A 20857-nucleotide genomic window follows, 5' to 3' on the forward strand; every position below is an offset into this window, starting at 1 on the left:
TTTAGCTTGACTCTTTTAGCTTTTAGCTTGACTCTTATTAACTGGTAACTTGAGCCTTATTACCTTTTAGCTTATATTTATCAACTGTTAGCTCATTAACGTCTAGTTCAAGTTCTTTACCTTTTAGCTTGACTCTTATTAGCTTTTACTTTGACGCTTAATATAAATGGCTTGATGTTTATTATCTGTTAGCTTGAATCTTATTTGTTGTTAGTTTGACCCTTAGTTTTTGGCCTGACTCTTATTAGCTGATAGCTTGAGCCTTATTAGCTTTTAGCTTGGTCTCTGTACTGTCGGCATAATTCTTGTGATCTGTTTTATTAGGCGTTTACTTCAGACTCCCATTAAAGTTTCTAAACTTCTAAACTTACATTTTAAAAAATGATGCTGCTACATGTTTAAAGGTGGTACCTTAGCACTTCATGGTGCTTAGTGTTTGATAAACTGAGGTGACCAAACAAACATTATCATCCACACTTTGAGGTGGATGACGACGTTAATAACCCCTTAGGGACCCACAGAAACCTCAGAACACATTACAATTTAAAGTTGGGTAATGTTACTTTTCAAGAAGGAGTAAAATAAGCACCATTGATGGTTACCGCCTCAGATGTCAGCTGTCTGTTCTCCGGGGAACCTCCCACCCAGAGGCTCGAATCTTAGATGCTGTTTACACAAAACCACCTCAAACCTGCAACAAAACCTCGGTATCATTAGTTTTCATAAAGCGTTGGGGGGAATTCAAAGACAAGGCCTCTTGACCTATTAATGCAGAACCAGATATTTTCTTACACGTCCTTTTGTACTAATGAATCAAGAGAGTTTCATGTGCAGCTCTCAATTGTCTGACTTTGGCTTTAAGACAACTACACTGCAAAAACACAAAATCTTACTAAGTATTTTTGTTCTAGTTTCTAGTATAAATATCTTATTACATTTGAAATGAGACAAAACTAACTTGCAAGCAAGATGTACTAGCTTGTTTTGAGCCTGAAATTCTTGAATGTTGATAAAAACTACAAGTTCCACTGGCAGATTATTTTTCCTATAAATGCGAAAAATGTCATAAGTGAAATAATTTGCCACTAGAAATAGTACTTTATTGACCTAAAACAAGCTCATATGTTGCTAAAAATGTGTAAAGTTATTTTGTTTTATATCAAGTTTACTAAAATATTTATATTAGAAACTACACAAAAAATACTTGGTAAATTTTTTTGCAGTGTAGTAAGGCATGAACGGCAAGAATTCTTTGTAAATAAATTTTTCAGTGCTATTTATAATCGCTACAACTGTAAAGGGCAAAAATCTCCAGCCTGAAAAAATATTGACAGGTAAACATCTTTATCTTAAAAGGCTGCAGAACAAGATGGTTCAAATCAAACAGTTGATGGGAAGTTGAATTGTTTAAATTTTTGTTTCACTGAAAACAAACTTGATGATTTAACGAGTGATTAATGACCAAAACTAACTGTGTACAGAAGCCTATTTGGCCAGTATATCACCTAACCCACTTTATAAGGTGACCATTTTGTTTCCTTGAACAAATTCAAATCAATCTAAACAAAAACATGTTCATTACACAAAATCATTTTTAGATGATGAGATTTCAGTCAGATAAGTTCTGGCTATTGTGAGCTGTTTTATGGCATCTTGTCACTTTAAATCGAGAGAGCTGCGAATGGCCACGCCCCAAACTCAACGTTTACACTCACACATAAAAATGGCTGCAAACAGATGCGCAGTTATACCACAGTACATCTTTGAAAAGCAGAAGTAGAGCCTCCTGGACAATCAACAAGTTTGTAGCAAGTGGTTTCTGGATGATAAGTCAACAACAAAATATTTGTTTTTGCCAGCAGCCATTGTACAGTGCATAAAGCAGTAGAACCAGCTGAGCAAACTTGCTGGAACTCAGTTTGGGATGCAAACTGAGTTCCCAAACTGAGGTAAAACTGCAGCGGCCTCTGATTGTGACTTGATCAGGAGGTCTTTGAAGCGGTTCCTTCTCCAGAAACTAAAAAACATCAACATGTTGCCAGAAAACAGCTGGTGGAATGCTATTTTATGTTGTTTTTATGTTTTTGTGCTTCCAAATGGAAGCATAAAAACCAACAAAAAGTATTCTTTTTAATAGGTTGCCTTTAAGCAATGCAAATATGTTGTCAACAAGTGCTGAGATATCCCTTTGTGCTTTTTTTCTCTTTTGTTTCAGACTGCTCATTAAGCTACCCACTGGGGAAACACGTGATCCATGAGGTATCCAACGTCTCCTTCAGCCACCTGGCCTGTGACGACCAGGCTGCTGTGGTCGTCCACTGGTCTGCAAGTCCTCTAGGTACAGTTTGTCTGCAACTTTTCCAAGTGTCTGTCTGTGTTTACACGAGTCGGGTTGAAAGGTAAAGACAGACCGCCAAGAGAGGAAAAATGAGATCCTAAACTGCTCAGAGTACTAAGATTACCAAGAACTGTGTCCCTTTGATCGGACCTGGAGCCGGAGAGAAAAAAGGATCACATCTCACACAACAATACCACGATTTGACCGTGAAGGAATGTGTGTGTGTGTGGGGTGTGTGTGTGTGTGCGTGTGTGTGTGAGTGTGAACCAGGTTTTTATATCTTCGTGGGAACCTACCGTATTTCTGTCTACATTGTGGGGACCACTGCTCCATGTGGGGACATTTCCTTGGTCCCCATGAGGGGAAAAGCTGTTTTTCAATTAGGGGTCAGGTATATGATGTTTAGGGTTAGGCTGTAGAAAATGGATAGAAGTCAATATTAAGTCCCCATAACATATGAAAACACAACTGTGTGTGTGAGAGAGACTGTATGGTAAGGCAAACCCGTCTCTCTTTCTCTCTGTGACAAACCTGCCTGTTGTTTTCTGATGGAGGCAGATATTTTCCAGAAAATGTCTGTGTCACACTTACATACACTGCAAAAACACAAAATCTTACTAAGTAGTGCTGGTCTTGTTTGTAGTGCAAATATAGTAGTATGCTTGAAATTAAACAGAACTAAATCAAAAGTAACTTTTTAGCAAGACATAGGAACTTGTTTTAAGTCAATAATTTTTTAATATTGATGAAAAAGTGGGAGTAACACTGGCAGATTATTTCATTTTTAAGAATACATTTTTCTCATGTTTTAAGTGAAATAATCAAACTTATCAGTTTGTCATCAACTATAAGAAATTATTTTCTGAAAACAAGCTCCTATTTTTTGCTGAAAAGTTATGCTGAGTGTACTAAGAAATTTGCACAAGATATTCTAACATCTTGTGTTTTTGCAGTGTGGCCTGTGACTACCTCAATGACTTCAGCCCACCTGATAATTTTAATAATCACTTATTCTATAAAACAATGTTCTGTAAGTAACTTTTCAGCAATATATACAAGCTTATTTTCAGTCAATAATTCCGTAATATTGATGAAAAAGTACTAAGTGACATGTATAACTACTAACTATATTATAAGTTACAATATGGAATGAATGTCTTGTTCCATTGGTAAATTATTTCAGTTATACTTTTTTAAAATCAATATTAAGGAATTATTGACTTAAATCACTTCCTATTTCTTGTTAAACATGTATTTATAAGATAGTTTTGTCTTAATTCAAGTTTACGAAGATATTTGTGCTATAAACTAGACCAAAATTACTTGGTAAGATTTTGTGTTTTTGCAGTGTTGCCGTTTTTATTGTGTAACTCCTCCATGTTCTTTTCATTATGAATGAATATGTCAGGAATTCACTGGAGATCTATAAAAGCGCTCCAGAAACAGGGATGCACAGATGAGTTTTCCAGCCGTTTCCATGGTTTCCATCTGATATCCCAATATCCTGCACTGCACTCAGGTGGATAGAGCAACCAAAGCTTTTACCTTTTAGTAAGTTTCCAATTCAAGTAAAAGTAAAGAATTACATTGCAAAAACACAAAATCTTAGCTAGTATTTTTGGTCTTGTTTGTAGTGCAAATATTTTAGTTTTGTCTTATTTCAAGTGAACTAATCTTTATGTAACTTTTCAGCAAATTATAGTACTTTCTTTTAAGTCAATGCTTTGCAGATGATTTCACTTATTACATGGGAAAATGTCTTGTTATAAGTGAAATAATCTGCCAGTGAAACTTAACACTTTTTCATCAATATTTAGAAATGAACTCAAAACCAGTTCCTATATCTTGATGAAAAGTTACTTATGAGTTACTTTTGTTTTATTTAAAGAGTACTAAGAATTTTGCTCTAGAAATTAATCTGAAAATGTTGCAGTGTATTTGGTAAAAAGGCTAGTAAAGTACAGAGTAACTAATCATTAAATTGGATTTTATAATCAGACAAAACAAAGTTGTATGTAAAGTTTAATATTATTAAAGACTAAATGAAATACAAAATAGCTCACCCAGGCAGTAGAAACACTTTTTAAAATCTTTTTTTATATATTAACTTTCAATAAAAGTAATAATGTGTTGTTACAAGAGGGTAATGTACTTAGAGTAACAATACACACTGTGTCTTATTGGTCTTTAAAGGCCCAACAGATGGAAAACATTAAAAACATAAAGCTGCTGTAGAAACGAGAAGTGTTTCTGCAACATCATCAACTGATGAAAAGAAAAATAGATGAGGAAAGTGAATTATGGCAGCATCTCCAAAATACAAAGCTCACTTTTGTTTAAAAATGAATGAAAACCTGACCAGAGCGAGGAAGACGCTGCTACCTTCCTCTCAGCCTGGGAACAAAATAAGTCTGAGCTCATGTTTAGGCTACTCTGGGGATTTCCTCCTGGCTTTGCTTCATCCGCGAATCAGAACTTCATATCTCGCCTGATAAGTCGGTTTGATAAGTCTGGACTCTTTAAGGCCCGTTTTTGATAATAATGGCCGTTGGAAATTGATGGCTCAGTGGTTCTGGATGGATTCAGTTCGCCTCTGTCTGCCCCTGCCAGGCTGCTTTACTCCAGGGATCAGAAGTGAACGGAAATGCCTGATTTCCCTCTGCAGTTTTACTTTTTTTTGCACTTGTTTTTCCCGTGTTCGGGAAAAACAAAGCCAATCCATGACTCATTCTCTGTGCATAATGTCAAATCACCCAATGCTGTAAAAATGCATAAGTTGCTGCTGCTGCTAAAATGCAAATTCTACTCAAGTCACAGAGAGAAACGGAAGAACATGTTCAGGAATCTGCCTCAGGACACAGAAACCTGTCCCTCTACTTTTTCTCTGCCTCTCCTGCAGAGCTAATGGGAAAAACATGTCTGCTGGATGTGAAGGTGTAATTACAAGACAGATGTTTTCAAAGAGGAGGAGATTTAGCTGGGAAGAACCGGGAGGAGGAGGGAGCAAATAAAAGAGGATGGGAGGGGTGAAGACAGGAAGCAAAGGCACATGTCCAAATTATGTCCACAGAAATACGTCCCATCATCATTTTCGAAAGTATTTTACTCCGTTTTAGAGAAAAAGATCTTTGAATTTGAAGGAACAAAACTGCAGCCAGACGTAGGCTGCGTCATTCACACCAGGCCTGTTTGGCCCGCTTTAATCAAACTCCAGTCCGTTTGTCTAGAAAGTCCGGTTCATTTGGGGAGCTACGAATGCTTAATTTAACTCTTATGCAAACCAAAACAGCAAACTCTAAAAACCTCGGCCTGTGTGCTAAAACTCCAAGCAGATCGAAGACTGATCCAAAAGCAGGAAGTGGACTACAGTGCAGGGCAGTATGGGTAAAGACAACCGAAACAAACATGCTAGACTAGCAGTAGCAGAAAAAATGGTTCATAATTTTTTGCCAAAGACAAAAGAGATTTCATCCGACTGCTAAATTCTGATACCGCTTTGTTTTTGTTCACATTTTGTGAACCAGGAAGTTGCACTGATCTTCGTTTATTTCAGTGGTTTTTAGTGCAGTGCCTCCAACAGGTGAGGAGGTGAACAGGTTTTTAAATTAGTTTGGATGGTTTGACTTGTTGCAATGTGAAAGTGAAAATGTAACAAATGTTGCAATTTTGGTTCCTAAACAATCTGAGTCTACCAGACTTTCTGGTGGGAAAATACCATTAATACTACAATATTTATCACAAAAAGCAAGAAATAACTTTATAAGATAAGATTTATTTGTCATTGTCATCAACAGATTACAACCAGATTGAGATTTGCTCGACTCGAGTTAAGATGCAGGTTATGTGTATATACATAATATACAAAGATAAAGAAATAAATGGTACAAAATGAGAAATAAAGAGACATCAGAAGATGGTTGCAGCGCCTGGAGGTGTCGCAACAGAATTGACATTTTTAACAAAGTGGTGTCAAGAGCAGAAGTTCTTATGCCTTTGAATTTAGTGCCATGATTGCCATCGGGTAAAAACTGTGTTTTAGGCGATTTGTCCTGGTTTTTATTGCTCTGTATCTCTTGCCTGATGGCAGCAGCTGGAAGAGACCATGGCCAGGGTGTGAAGAGTCATTTAAAATGTCCAAAACTTTCTTGTGGAGCCTGGAAGTGTAAATCTGTTCCATAGTGGGGAGGGGGCAGCCTATGGTTCTCTCTGCTGCCCTAACAACCCTCTGGACTGTACACACAAACACAAAAAACAAATGCAAACAAAAAATGCTACAATCAAAAATAAAGTGCAACAATCACAAACAAAATGCAGATTCATAAACACAAAAACAAAGGATATTATATATAGAATTTCAGTATGTTTCAGTTTTAAACGCACAATATACTGTAGTTTCCAGTTAGTTATATTTTTTGCCATTAATTACCATTGAGAAAAACTGAAGTTATTTTCTCAACTTCAGTTTTCTTTATTTTGTTAGTTTTAGCTAACTGTAATAACCTTGATGAGGACTTGCAGAACGTTTTTCTATATTCCTAAATGTTAGGAGTATAGAAGGAAGGATGGAGAGGGCAGATGAAACTGACATTTCCACCTTATCTCTGCAGGAATCGAACACATTAAAGGCTTCAGAGTTTATCTGGAGGACAAAAATCCAGACGGGAAGCAGTGTCAGCACCTGATCCTCAAAGACCCGCGGCAGCTCAACTACTCCTTCAGGAGCACGGTGAGACCTGTGTAGAGCCTCTCCTCACACTTTGTGAAGGCAGAAACGTTTTCGCCACTGAGAATGTGAAGAAATGAGGCGAGACTGAAACTGGTGCACAGTAGTGTGTAACATAAACTTCTTTTGATTCTTTGTTTTCTTTCACTCAGCTGTAATCTGACTACTAGATTTAATAATTTGTATTTTTCTCCTCATGCAGAAGCTGAGCAGTCAGCCATTCAGTAGTTTGACCTTTGACACTGACTACATGGTTCGTGTCGTTCCTTTCCCGTCTCTGATGAATGAAAGCTTCTTCCCTCCATCTTTCCTGAGGACCAACTGTAAGACACGTTTGGACGAGCTTGATGAATTACTTTGTAATTAAAACCCTGTCAAAGTGTCTCTATTCATCAGGGAAGAGAAAGGATGTTTTTATTTTTACTGAAAATCAAATATTTCTGTGCTTTCCTGTTAACAGCGTGTGAAATCCTGCTTGGATCGGACAATCTGGTCTGCAAACCATGTAAGTTCCTCTTTGTGTTCGTCGTACACGATGCCATGTTGGCTGCATTCACTGACGCACAAGTAAAATCCAGTAGTTTCATCAAATATGACTTAATAAAACTGTTGGAGTGAAATTATAAATTTCTGATCTGAGGGTAAGGATGGTTATTTTATTAAATGCCCTAATGTTGCCTGTATGAACATATTTTCAACATATATTGTATTTTTTGTTGCTGTGTATGATTCTGACAATTGGTAGATGTTAGTGCTCTGGCTTTGTCAAAAGTACAAATATAATTAAAACTACATTTCTAAACATAAAGAGGGTAAAACAGAAAAAGCATGGTAAAAATGGAAGAAAAGGAAAACAAAATGTTTGGGGAAACAAGAAGAAACAGTTTTAAAGAAAAGGGGAAGAAAAAAGCCAATGAAAGATAAAGGACTGAAAGAAAAGAGAAATGTAAAAGCGTTGAAAGATGTAAATAAAACTCAGATGAAAAAAGAGAAAGGACTGAAAGAAAAGGGGAAATCGAAAAGTGTTTAGGTTGCTTAGTGACGGCGGTGACGTATTTTGATGTAGTTGACAACAAAGACATCCAAGATGGCGTCCCAACAGAAGCGCTCCAAAGTTTTATAATATTTCACAAAAAAAGACAATATGAAGGCCAGTTGCAACATGTGCAGAGCTTTAGTCAGAGGTAAACTCTCGCACACTTGACCTCATTCCTCCAGGCAGGAACAGTAAACTGACAGAGGCGACAATAAGTGCCATGTTTCTCACACCCAGAGAGAGCACAAGTCTCACATGGAAATTTATCTGAACATAAACTGTTCATGTGCAAGAAGTTGCATTTCATGTTAAAATGTTCATTTGAAGAAAATATTAAGTTCTGTGGAAATTTTGATATTCGAAAGGCAAAAATTAAAATAATTCAAATAAATAACATAATTACAAAAGAAAATGCAAAAGTAACATTTTTCCAAATCAATTTCTTTCAATATAAAACTTATGAAACTTTAATAAGAACTAGACACAGACAGAGAATGTGTGTCTGTGAATATTTAGTTAAAACAAAATTATTCTTCCTTCAGTGATTTTACTCACAGTGGGCACAAAATCCAGAGTCACGATTAGTGACGCTTTACAATAAAATTTGTACATGACAATTACATGTAAAAGTAAAAAGTACAGAGTAGCAAAAGTTTGTTTTTTTTCCAAAAAAAAGCTACTAAAGTACCTGTAACTAGTTACTACCCAACTCCTTATATATTTTTTCTCATTTATGTTTGTTTTGTGGTGAACAAACCAAACCTGACACCTTTTGATTAGATGTAAGAATAAAAATAAATCCAGAAGTTGTTAAATATTTATGCATGTTAATGTTTTTATCTCATATCATTAAATGCCAGTACACATCCAGAGTTTTGGTGTTGAGTTCTGCTTCTGTCTCCTCAGTCTGGAAGCCAAAGACCCTGAACGTGTCTCAGCTTGGATCAAACCTTCATGTGACGTTTGATTTGGCTCCATCCTCCTTCAACTTCCAGCTGTATTACCTGTACTACAGGCTGCGGCAGGACGGCCTCGTCAGGGTGCAGCGCTGCAGACCAGTAAGGCTGACGGCTCTCTGTTTGATTCTACATGGTGTGAAGCATTATCAAAAATACCAAGATATTTCCATTATACCTCAGTTAGATGTGTTATTTCAAAGTAACATGTAGATCTGTCACAATAACAAATGTTGCTGGATGATGAAATGTCCTGTACGTTTTTCTGATAAACAATAATATTGCTGTTTTGACAGCAATTTCAACTAATATGATGGTAATGGTATAAAAATGCTACTTAACTTTAAATTCTAATGAGCATTTAACACTGGAAATGGAAGACGTGTTAAATATCCAAAGTATAACTCTAGCACTTTTCTGTAGTGTAGAGAATTAACCTGTAACAATAATAGCACATTTTATAAGTTAACATGAAGAAAAGTTATAGAAGAATCTGAAATTATATTCAAGTTAATAAGCTTTAAGTTTATTCATCTTCAGTCAATTAATAGTTGCCCAGTCATTTATAGCTTTAGTGTCCAAGCGAACGACTGGATTTGGCTCCTCTGTCACACAGAAACATCTGCAATAAAACATCATCAATAACATCATTAAAATAATGATTTAGAATAAGAACCAACTCAAAAAAAGGAGAGGCTGTATAAATAGAAGTAGAAATCTTTGCAATTTGTGCAAGAAATGTATGTGGAGTAATATGTACAAAACAATCAAAAACTAATAAATCAAATAATATTCCAGTCTTAGATTAGTTACCAAGACAACAGAAAGAAACTTTGGTAAAGATTATAATTTTTTTGTTGCCTCTAATATTTTTATATAATTTAAAATCTGTAGTTTTTTCCCCTAATTTATTTAATTTATTCTTGGATTGTGCATATAAAATCATTCGAGGGGCAGCAAACGGCCCCCGAGTCCCACTCTGAACACCCTAAACATAATCTTGCTGGGGGTATGAATAATTATGGGCTTAACTGTAAGGTGCAATGAAGTCAGCTGAACTATTAGCTGATGCATAAGCAGCATTTTTCCTGCTTGTTCCACATCTATTGCATGTTCATTTATTAACAACAGCTGAGTTTTCAGTCCTTTTCTTTCAGGTTAGCCTTTTAAAATGCTAATAAACCTTTTCCTGCGTGTTTCAAGAGACCATAATGTGACCTAAATATCCAACCACATGAAGCGTCTGCTCATTTAGATCCGCACTGGAAGGTGGAGGGAGCAGCCATTTTACTGCCCCCTCCTGGCTGCATCCTCTTTGAAGTCTGTCCAGCGGCTTGGCCCTTTAATCTCTGCTATTCTCAGACGGTGCTGTGAGTCAGACACATGGGAACAACATGGGACGTCTTCACTCACTCAGCGTTCAAGCGCAGAGCGTTGGTCTCAATCAACGAGTTTTAACTTGGTTTCGATCCGTCTGAAGGCAGCTCATGCTCGATTGTTTCTTTGCAGAGATCGCTCCTACGTAGGTTTGACATAACAATGCAAGAACACATTCTCAAAGATCAATAAGCTTTGTATTCTAATGAACATTTAACAATGGAAGATATTTTAAATATACACAATAAACACAACAGAAACAACAAATGAAATAAATTATGAAGTCCTGTCCTCCAGCAAAGGGAGACCAAAGCACCAGACTGAAATTTTTTTCTTCTTCCAGTTTTTGGTTGACAGAGAAAGAAAAAAGAGAAAAACAATAAATAATTTCATAATTAATAATTGAGCTTGTTTTAATTTATCATGCAACTAATTGATTGATTGCTTATTGCGACAGGCCTACCTCTAAAAAAAAAAGATATTTGTAGATGATTTTAGTTGTTTATTTTGGCAGGACCTGAACCAGGCCAGGACAACGTGTGTCCTTCAGGACGTCACACCAGGAACCTACGTAATAGAGGTACATTTTCAAACACTGACATTTTATAACTACACCATACAGATGTGATAATATATTCCATAAACCTCATAATTTCATCCAGGATGGGGCAGTAGTGTGCTTTTAGTACTGTGGCTAACAAGAGTTGGTCAGGTTTTACATCATGCTTGGTCTAAGACATGGAGGGTAGAGGAGGGCGATCGATCAAAATATCACTAATATCAATACCAAGTCAGCATCAGTATCAGATTGATGCTTTAGTTTCAGATTCTTGAATTTTTATTTTGTAGTTATTGTAGTTTCTCAAATGTACCTCAGAAAAGATCTTGTTTCGATTTGTTCTCAAATTATAATTTTTTGCACATTATTTGGTTAAAATCAGATTAATGTGTTATTAAGGTATTTTGAACTTTGAAAGTCTGTCCTAGGTTTGAAAAAAATTCAAAGGAAAAATCACTAAAACAATCAAGCCAGAAGTTTGATAAAATATCATATTTGATTGAAGGTATCGGTATGAGTATTGGCATATTTATTTGGCATGAGATTGATGCCAAAATGTCCAGTATCCAAAACATCTGGAAGAAGTTATCAAATAACCCGTCTTTGTTCGTCTCATGTCCGTTATGTTGACTTCACAACAGACACATTCAGGTTCACTGAAATTATTCTAACAAAAGAGGAAATGGAGTTGGTGGTCAACTTCAGTCCAGCAGCTTCTGCCCCTACACCTTAAATAAAACATAGTAAATGAATGCTACTACAGAGCAATGACTCCTTAAGAGCAGCTGACAGCAGTTAACTGTTGTTAAATTAAGCATGACATTAATAATAAAAGTTAGAAACATATGCAAAACCTGGCAAAATTACACACAAAACAATGAATATGATTACATTTGTCTGAAATATATGTTACAATAAAGTAATACTTGTAAAAAAGAAAGTAAAGCTGACCCCCAAATATATCACAATTACAGAAAAAGGGGGAGGAGCTTTTGGTGGCTCCTCCCCCTTAGCAACCAGTTGGTGGTTGCTACGGTGACCACCAACTGTCGAGAGCAGCACAACGTAACTTATTCAAAATTCAGAAATACTTTATTGATCCCAAAGGGAAATTAAATGTTATTGTAACTGATTAATTATAAATTATTATATTATACACATATATACAACAAATGTCAGGAAAAATATTATTTGGACAGAATAAAATTTATTTGAAGAATAAATAAAAGAGTTTTGTCAAACTTCACATCTGTAATATTGTTGAAAGAAAGCCGTTACATTTGTACTATGTAAATCATGTTGTGATGTATTCAAAAATTTACAATAAGTTTCTGCTAAAATGATCAAATACTGATGATTTAGTGTTTACTAATAATCTCTGTCATGCATGTTTTGTCTCTGTTTTTATAGCTTAGAGACAACAGCAACACGACCAGGAGGCAGATGCAGTTCCACGTCAGCCAGGGTGAGGCGATATGGAAGATAGCAGTTTTCATTTTAATGCATCTTTTCTAACATTTAGTCTTGAATAAGTGTCTACCTGCATGTGTTGCAATGAACATACGTAATATATAGTTACTGTATTGTACTTTCATTAGTATTATAGAGCCAGATTATGGTTAAAACCCCAGTTATTTGAATAAGTTGTTTGTTTTGTCGTTCAGTCCACTCCCCGTGGGCGGGGCCTATCCGTGCCATGGCCATCACCGTGCCGCTGGTCATCATGTCGGCCTTCGCCACCCTCTTCACTGTAGTGTGTCGCAAGAAGCAGCAAGGTGAGGCCAGCCAATGAAATTCACTGTTGGTGAAAACTTTAGAGCGTCTCAGTCAGGATATTTTTGAAACACTCCTATTTAATACATAATTCCCACAAGTCTGAAGTGATAAGCACTGTCTTAGTAGGCAGGCGCAGTGCAAAGCGGACCCATGCTTTCTAGACCAACAAAAAGACAATATGTGGACACTTTTGACTAATGTGCAAGAGAACAACACATGAACAAAATGGCTACAGTCTGAATTGATCCGTATGAGATGGGGAAGGAAAACATGTCAGACAATGTGGACAATCTGCTTCATACCAAGATATAGTTTCACTACTTAGTGAACAGGAAGAGTGTGTAAACCATGAAGGAGCTTCACCTGAAATCCATGAACTCATACAATCACATTTTAAACGGGTTTGTAAAGGACTTATTAACTCTTCGTGTGAATAACAAGGTTCTGTTGACTGCCAGAGTAACGACTTGTAGTAACAAACACGTAGGCTACATGTCTTAGCTAGCAGATAAAGCTACATTAGCTTTATCTGCTAGCTAGTTTTGCTAGTTTTGCTAGCTTGGCAGTAAGTACTACAGTACATATCACTGATATTTATCTTAGTATTACACAGAGGTGGGTAGAGTACTCAAAAACTGATTGGGTAATTGTTGTGAATGTTTATATGTTAAATAAGAACGAGCTTGTGGCTTGTTTATTGTCATAGCAACAGCCTGACAAGATGGCCGTCAGTTACAGATTATGTTGAAGTGAACTCTTACATGCATATTTTACAGTGTACTAGAAGAAAGGAGAACCAGCCAAACAACATCCTTAATGCTTCCGTTGCCCAGACCAATCAAAATCCTCGAAATAATGCGTTCCCGCAGCCGGCCAATCAGTGCTGATCTTTTATGTGTCATTGAAAAATATGCAAATAAAAATGACAACATCTTTGCAACTTTAGAGCCACTCCAGAGTTCACTTCAACCGAACCGAGACCGAGGTTTGTTGGCAGGGCAGAGCTTGCTTTTTTTGGTCCGCATCAGAGTTCAGTTACGTATTCACATATCCCAAAACAAACTGGACTTCCTAGACAAACGGACCAGAGTTTTACTTAATCGGTCTAAACAGGGCTGGTGTGAATGCATCCTAAAACCCTGCCATAGAAGAAAAACGCTCTAATGATTCACTTTTAATGCTGGATTCTGTAAACTCTCCTGTTTTCGTTTCTTTTAATCTGGATGGCTGTTTTAACACAACTCCAACAACCCTGCATCCTCATATGGGGACAAAAATGCACACTAAGCAAAAGCTCAGGAGGTTAATTTTGATGCTAATGCTGACAACTGATGTTACCATGTTTCAAAGGAAACTCTCAACTGGTTTAAGAGATGGAAAGTAAAACTGTGGGAACAGTCTAGTAGTCGTTTATCTGGATTGGAAAAAATATGGAAAGATCAGAAAACTTAGAAGGGCCACATGCAGATCACATGCAGTGCACCTCAGCAATGCAAATTGACTAGTCTCTCACCTTCCAAACAAGAGATGTTACTTTAGCATGTGAAACATTTGTGATCTCTGTTTGCTATTAGAAAACATCTACAGCCAGTTGGATGAGGAGAGCAGCGAGTCGTCCAATCAGAGCGCAGCGCTGAACAGCGAGCGTCCGTGGCCACGCCCCAAAGTTTTCATCTGTTACTCCAACAGAGATTGCCCCAAACACACCAGCGTTATCCAGAGCTTTGCCTACTTCCTGCAGGACTTCTGCGGCTGCGAGGTGAGGCAGACCGGATCTGGAAAAGCTGAAATGACCTAAAGCATGAAGGTGTAATTAATCGTTGTTCAATTCAGGTGGTGCTGGACCTGTGGGAACATCTGGAAATGTGCAAAGAGGGTCAGATGTCGTGGTTGAGCCGACAGCTGGATGAAGCAAACTTCATCATCACTGTCTGCTCTAAAGGCCTGCGGTAATATTCCCTTTAATGTTGAGAGCCTGAATTTATTTAAGATGCACATTAAAGAAAAAAAGTCAGCACCTAAAAACCGTCCTCACCTGCAGTCCTGACTTTAAATAACAGATTTCAAAAAGAAACTTGATCTTTTAATAGTTTTTATTTTTGAATTTTTTAAGGTTTTATTGGCTCTATTGGCCTTTATTTAACAGAGAGAGAAAAGGTGGATGTGAGAGACGGAGAAGACGAGCTGCAAAGGTCATCAGGTCAGGACTTGAACTTGTGATGGACGTCGTCCTCCATCTATGCCTTGTGCGCTTTACCTTTATGCCAACGCTGCGCACTTTTCTGTTTTAGAATACAGCAGTACTCTTAAACATCAGGTCCGCTAACGCTAACGCTAACGCTAAAGCACTATTCTGATGCGTTACTTAGCAGAAGCTAACGCTAAATGTTAAATTCCACCATATTGAGTCTTGCCATGTGTCAGTGACACAATATGATGCAGCACAGTATTATATCGCCATCAGCAGGTTCAAACTTGTCTTCCTGCATGATCTGCGCTTCAGGAAGTGACTCTCTGGAACGGATCTTTCACTTGTTAATTAATGGTATTAATGAACATTTACTTTTTAATGTATTTATTCAGAAAAAAACAAACATAGTGGTTATGTTACACACTCATAATTTCTGTTTTATTGTAGTTGAGTTTTGCTAACTGTGTTGCTGGTTTTGCCCAGTAAAGACGTTCTCCAAGCCGTTTATATATGTGAATTTTTGCATGTATTTATTTAATTTGTTTATTCAACTTTTTTCAACTGAAAGTTTAAAAAGTTTAAACTTTTTAACAACAAAGCGGTTCAAAGTGCTTTACACCATAAAAACACCACAGTCATCAGTCAGCATTACATTTTGTCAAATGCCATCATCAAAATCATCAGGAATAATCAGCAGATACATTGATGAATGTTTCAGTTATTATGAATGAAGAGCAGCTCTAAACAGGTGGATCTTTAGTCTTGATTTAAAGGAGCTCTGTGTTTGTTCCAGATCTGTGGTGCATAGAAGCTGAATGCTGCTTCTCCAGACCTGAGAGGTCTGGAAGGTTCATGCAACAATAACAGCTGTTTACAAAACAGCCAAGTAAATTACCGTATTTTCCGCACTATAAGGCGCACCTAAAAACCTTCAATTTTCTCAAAAGCCGAGAGTGCGCCTTATAATCCGGTGCGCAGCCGCCGACTTCATTTTCCCCCGTAGAAGAAGAAGCGCAGCCAGCGGTGCAGGCTGGGTTTTGTGTAAAGACCCCAAAATGGCTCCTATTAAGAGACGAACTTACGATGCAGTTTAAACTCCAGGCGATCAGTGACGCAGTAAAACACGGGAACAGAGCAGCAGCAGAGAATTTAACATGAACCAATCAATGGTTATAGTGGAAGTGGATCTATATTGTGATTTGATTTACCGTAACAGTATCAGACTGTTTTTTACGTGTTTATTGAATCAAGGAAAAGTTCCCCTCCACTATATGTTACACCTTGCTGTTGTTAAAAGATAAACTGTGTCACAAAAATACCATGTCACTGACTTTACCTCAGGAAAATAATAAAACAGCCGTTTATACGGAGTTTTCAGAACGCTGGTTTGTAATCTATTAATAAAGTCTGACTGACCTATCTGACCGTTTTGTTGACATTCCCTTTAGTGCAGCTCCATCTAGTGGATGCATAACGTAACCGCAGCCTCTACTGTAGCGGCTATTCTATGAGCCTTATAATGCGGTGAGCCTTGTATATGAAAAAAGTTTTAAAATAGGCCATTCATTGAAGGGGCGCCTTATAGTGCAGAAAATACGGTAGTTCTTAAGAGTTTATGTGGGAAACTTAATCCGGGGGAGCTGCGTGCATTAAACATTTTCAAAGTTAGCAAAAACAAACAAGGAGCTCAGTTATTATCGCATTAGAGTGAATTTTTTGTGTGCAGAAAACAATAAATAATATAATTAATCTTTCCATTTGTCCAATAGCATTGATTCACTGTTGTCTCCAATTCCACCTGTCTCAGATATTACATGGAAAAGAAAAGCCGCAGAGGCAAGACTCCCATTGGTCGCCGTAGCAACAGCAGCAGCGGCTCCCCGACCGGCGGGTCGCACGGCGACCTGTTTGTCGTGGCCGTGGCCATGATAGCAGAGAAGCTGCGGCTGGTGAAGCAGAACGCGGACAGCGGGGATCCGGAGCTGAGCCGCTTCATGGCCGTGTACTTTGACTATTCCACAGAGAGCGACATCCCGACGGCACTGAGTCTGGCTCCCAGGTAGAAACATGGCTGACACCAGCAGTGGGTCAAAGAGGAACTATTGTGAAAATTTCAGTTTTTTGTACGTTTTTGGAGTTTTATTTGGGTCTGAACTGCATCTAAAACCACGCAGCTGTTTTTGGCGATATGTTAATGTCTTTTGTTGTCTGGAAAATGAGCCATTTCAAAAACCTCCCGAATGTTAAGTCACATTTGACAGGTGCTGCACTGTTGCCTAGCAACCCCAGAAGAGCTCCAGCATGTTTGGTCAGCTGGTTTTACCGCTCTATGCGGCGTATAATGGCTGCTGGAAAAGACGAGGGTTTTATTGTTGACTTTTCATCCAGAAACTACTTGCTACATTCTTGTTGGTTGTGCAGGAAGCTCCACTTCTGCTTTTCATACATGTACAGTTGCATAGTTGCTCATCTGTTTGCAGCCATTTTCACATGAAACTGTAAACATTGAGTTGGGGGGCGTGGCCAGCAGCAGCTTATTGGGATTTAAAGTGACAAGCTGGCCTAAAGCAGATCAGTTTTGTTTAGACCATAGACCTAATTTGTTCAAGGAAACAAATTAGGACAAATTTATGTCCTATAATAAACAGAAGCAGTTTCTCAGGTTTATTTTCTGGTTCAGGCTGAAGCTCATGGATCAGCTGCCGCAGCTCTACGGCCAGCTCCACTCCAGCCGGTCCGCGCTGGCCGACCCGGAGCAGCAGCCCGACAACATCTCCAGGAGGAACTACTTCCGCAGCAAATCCGGACGGTCGCTCTACGTCTCGATCTGCAACATGCACCAGCACATCAGCCAGAACCCGGACTGGTTCGAGAAGCAGCCGTCTCCCCCAGGAGCGTCCTCGGCTCCGTCGGACTCCTCTTCCTCCAAACACGCTCCTCTTCCTCCGCAGCCGACCTGCTCTGCCTCCGTGCCTCAGCCGGAGCAACGGTTTGACTCCGGTGTGGTGCTGAACGAGGTTCTGGTGAGGACGCCGTCCATGGAGGGACTGGAGGAGGAAGCGAGGAGGAACGTGCTCCTGCTGGCCGCCGGCTCCAGTCCAGAGCCACCGCACTGCTCCGCATCCATCCCAGGATCCACTTCCAGGTCCGTCTGTCATTTCCTTTCAACTCCTCACACTCCTCATTATTACACTGAAGGGATGCACAACATATCAGCACCAAGGTCGATATCGGTCCGATAAGTAAAATTGGGCCGATATTAACAACCAATATTTATTTTTATCATGATAACAAATATTTTTGGACAATAAATTGTTCCAGAAGTTATGTTGTTATGCTATGTTTTGAGACCATTTTCAAGCAATGGCATAAAAAAAATAAAATCAAGAACAGATTCTCAAAGATCAATAAACTTGAAATTCTTATGAACATTTAACACTGGAACATTTTAAATATCCAAAATAAATAAACCAAACAACAAATAAAATTAATTATGAAGTCTCTGTAAACAAAATTGGTCCTAGTTGAGACTGTAGCACGAAACCGAAGACTTTTATCATCCAGATTTTGGTAGAAAGACGAGAGAAAAACCATAAATCATGCAAATGTAAATTATTGAACTTACTTTAATTTATTCCATCCATCCATCCATTGTCTGTTCACCCTTGTCCCTAATGGGGTCGGGAGGGTTGCTGGTGCCCATCTCCAGCTACGTTCCGGGCGAGAGGCGGGGTACACCCTGGACAGGTCGCCAGTCTGTCGCAGGGCAACACAAAGACATACAGGACAAACAACCATTCACACACACACTCACACCTAGGGAGAATTTAGAGAGACCAATTAACCTCACAGTCATGTTGTTGGACTGTGGGAGGAAGCCGGAGTACCCGGAGAGAACCCACGCATGCACAGGGAGAACATGCAAACTCCATGCAGAAAGACCCCGGCCGGGAATCGAACCCAGGACCTTCTTGCTGCAAGGCAACAGTGCTACCAACTGCGCCACTGTGCAGCCCTACTTTAATTTATTATACCATTAATTGATTTATTATGTATTGCAACGAACCTAGTTGTTGCCGTCTATTTCTGGTAGTTTTTTTTCCTCCAAAGTTGTCAAAGCGTTTGTGAAATGTATATAATTATATACAATAGTGATAAATAAGTAATGGGTTACAATAGCATTATGAATATTGGTTATCAATATTGCCTCAGATGTTCTTATTGATGCATCCCTAGTCCCCAGGATGTGCACTGCCATTTTAAATCCTTGAAAGTGCTTGAATTTCAATCTGGTGTTTTCAAGGTTTGGAAAGTGTTTGATTTGTGTCTGAAGTCCTTTAGTGTTTCTCATCATGCTCATCATAACCCTCAGTCTAGTTTCACTTGGCACAGCGCATGGAGTCGTTTCTTGTTAGTCAACATGATAGCCCTCATGCTAAGATTAGCTTTGTACCTAAAGAGTACGTTTCAGCCAATGAAAGTAGTACTTTTCTTTTATCAATATTAAAGAATTATTTTCTTAAAACAAGCTTCTATATCTTGCTGATAAGATACTTGAAAATTATTCTTGTCTTGTTTTGTGTTTTTGCCGTGATTCCAATAGTGAATTGAATTTTCTTTAGTTCATTTGTTTTGTTTTTATCTTCAAAGTGGTGATGGAAAAGTTTAAAAACTTACTTTGAAACTTTATTGTGGGCATGACCTCTGAGTTAAGAGGCATTTGCTTTTTCTCTGCAGATTGTCCACCGGCACATCTGGAGTTTCATCCGAAGAGTCTTCCTCCTCTTCCTCAGCTCCCTGTGTCCTCCAGGATGAAGAGCGACCCGCTCCGGGCCACACCGAGGAGCCCGGCTCCTCCGGCCCGGACGCCCCGCCTCCTCGGGATTCTGGAATCTACGACTCGTCCGTCCCGTCGTCGGAGCTCTCCATCCCGCTGATGGAGGGACTGTCACATGACCAGGCAGACTCTTCCTCTTTGGCAGACAGTGAATCGTCTTCGTCTGGCCTCGGTAAAGCCGCAGTGCTGCAGAGTTAGATTAATTCCTCATTTAGTTCTGATTTTCTGCAGATTAAGAACAAAAACACGATTAAAGAGATAAAAGAAAGTTTAAGGAGCCCAGAAAGTTGCCACACGTTTCACTTTTTGTCACCGTTCAGTTTCAGCAACATATCGTTTCATATGACGATATCAATAATAATTGATTAGGCCGGTTTGTCTCTAGGCCTGTCACAATAACAAATGTTACTGGACAATAAATTGACTCAGAAGTTATTACGATAAATGATAAGATTGTTTAGAAATCATTTCCAAGTAATATAGTGGTACTAATGGAATGATAATAATGTAAGAAGACTTTTGCAAAAATCAATAAACTGTAAATTCTAATGGACATTTAACACATGTTGATGTTAAAAGCATTTTTTAAAACTGCAGATTTGTCTTTTGCTACAAATGATCACTAAAGGAATGGTTTGATGATGCATTTTAGGCAATACAATGTTTAATTTCTTATTTAAAGAGAAACTTATCTGTTTATTTGCATTTTAATGCATTTATAAAAAAGGGATTAAATGAAAAATCTTCAGAATGTGCCAATTCTTTATTGAATGAATCAACTAATCATCAAATTATCAATATTAAGCACCTTCAGTGCCTTCAACATTTATACTCATATTGAACTGCATTAATTAGTTGCAATAAAGTTGATGACAGGGTCTGAATATAAATGTTTACTTTTAAAAAGTATGAGTAATGAAATATGCAAAACAAAAATCGTGAGCATTTGGTTTTTCATGTGAGATTTTTCCCTTTGTCTTCAATTTGTATTGTTGATGCTTAATAATATAAAAAAATATAATTGATTGAAATTACAGGTTGTAACAGCATATTGACAGAAAAAT

General features: G+C 38.1%; 1 protein-coding gene across 1 annotated transcript in view; it reads left to right on the top strand.

The window, feature by feature from the left end:
- The window catches only part of il17rd (interleukin 17 receptor D), a 45800-nt gene that overhangs the window by 22931 nt on the left and 2012 nt on the right, over nucleotides 1–20857 (top strand). Inside the window, exons 3-15 of the mRNA XM_028003783.1 lie at nucleotides 2216–2338; nucleotides 6946–7064; nucleotides 7264–7384; nucleotides 7522–7566; nucleotides 9004–9155; nucleotides 10945–11010; nucleotides 12400–12454; nucleotides 12654–12764; nucleotides 14340–14524; nucleotides 14599–14714; nucleotides 16764–17015; nucleotides 17637–18101; nucleotides 19694–19965. Coding sequence (XP_027859584.1) covers nucleotides 2216–2338; nucleotides 6946–7064; nucleotides 7264–7384; nucleotides 7522–7566; nucleotides 9004–9155; nucleotides 10945–11010; nucleotides 12400–12454; nucleotides 12654–12764; nucleotides 14340–14524; nucleotides 14599–14714; nucleotides 16764–17015; nucleotides 17637–18101; nucleotides 19694–19965 — 2082 coding nt within the window. The remainder of the gene's footprint in view (nucleotides 1–2215; nucleotides 2339–6945; nucleotides 7065–7263; nucleotides 7385–7521; nucleotides 7567–9003; nucleotides 9156–10944; nucleotides 11011–12399; nucleotides 12455–12653; nucleotides 12765–14339; nucleotides 14525–14598; nucleotides 14715–16763; nucleotides 17016–17636; nucleotides 18102–19693; nucleotides 19966–20857) is intronic.

Source organism: Xiphophorus couchianus, chromosome 20 (genome assembly GCF_001444195.1).
Source record: "Xiphophorus couchianus chromosome 20, X_couchianus-1.0, whole genome shotgun sequence".
Classification (NCBI taxonomy): Eukaryota; Metazoa; Chordata; class Actinopteri; order Cyprinodontiformes; family Poeciliidae; genus Xiphophorus; species Xiphophorus couchianus.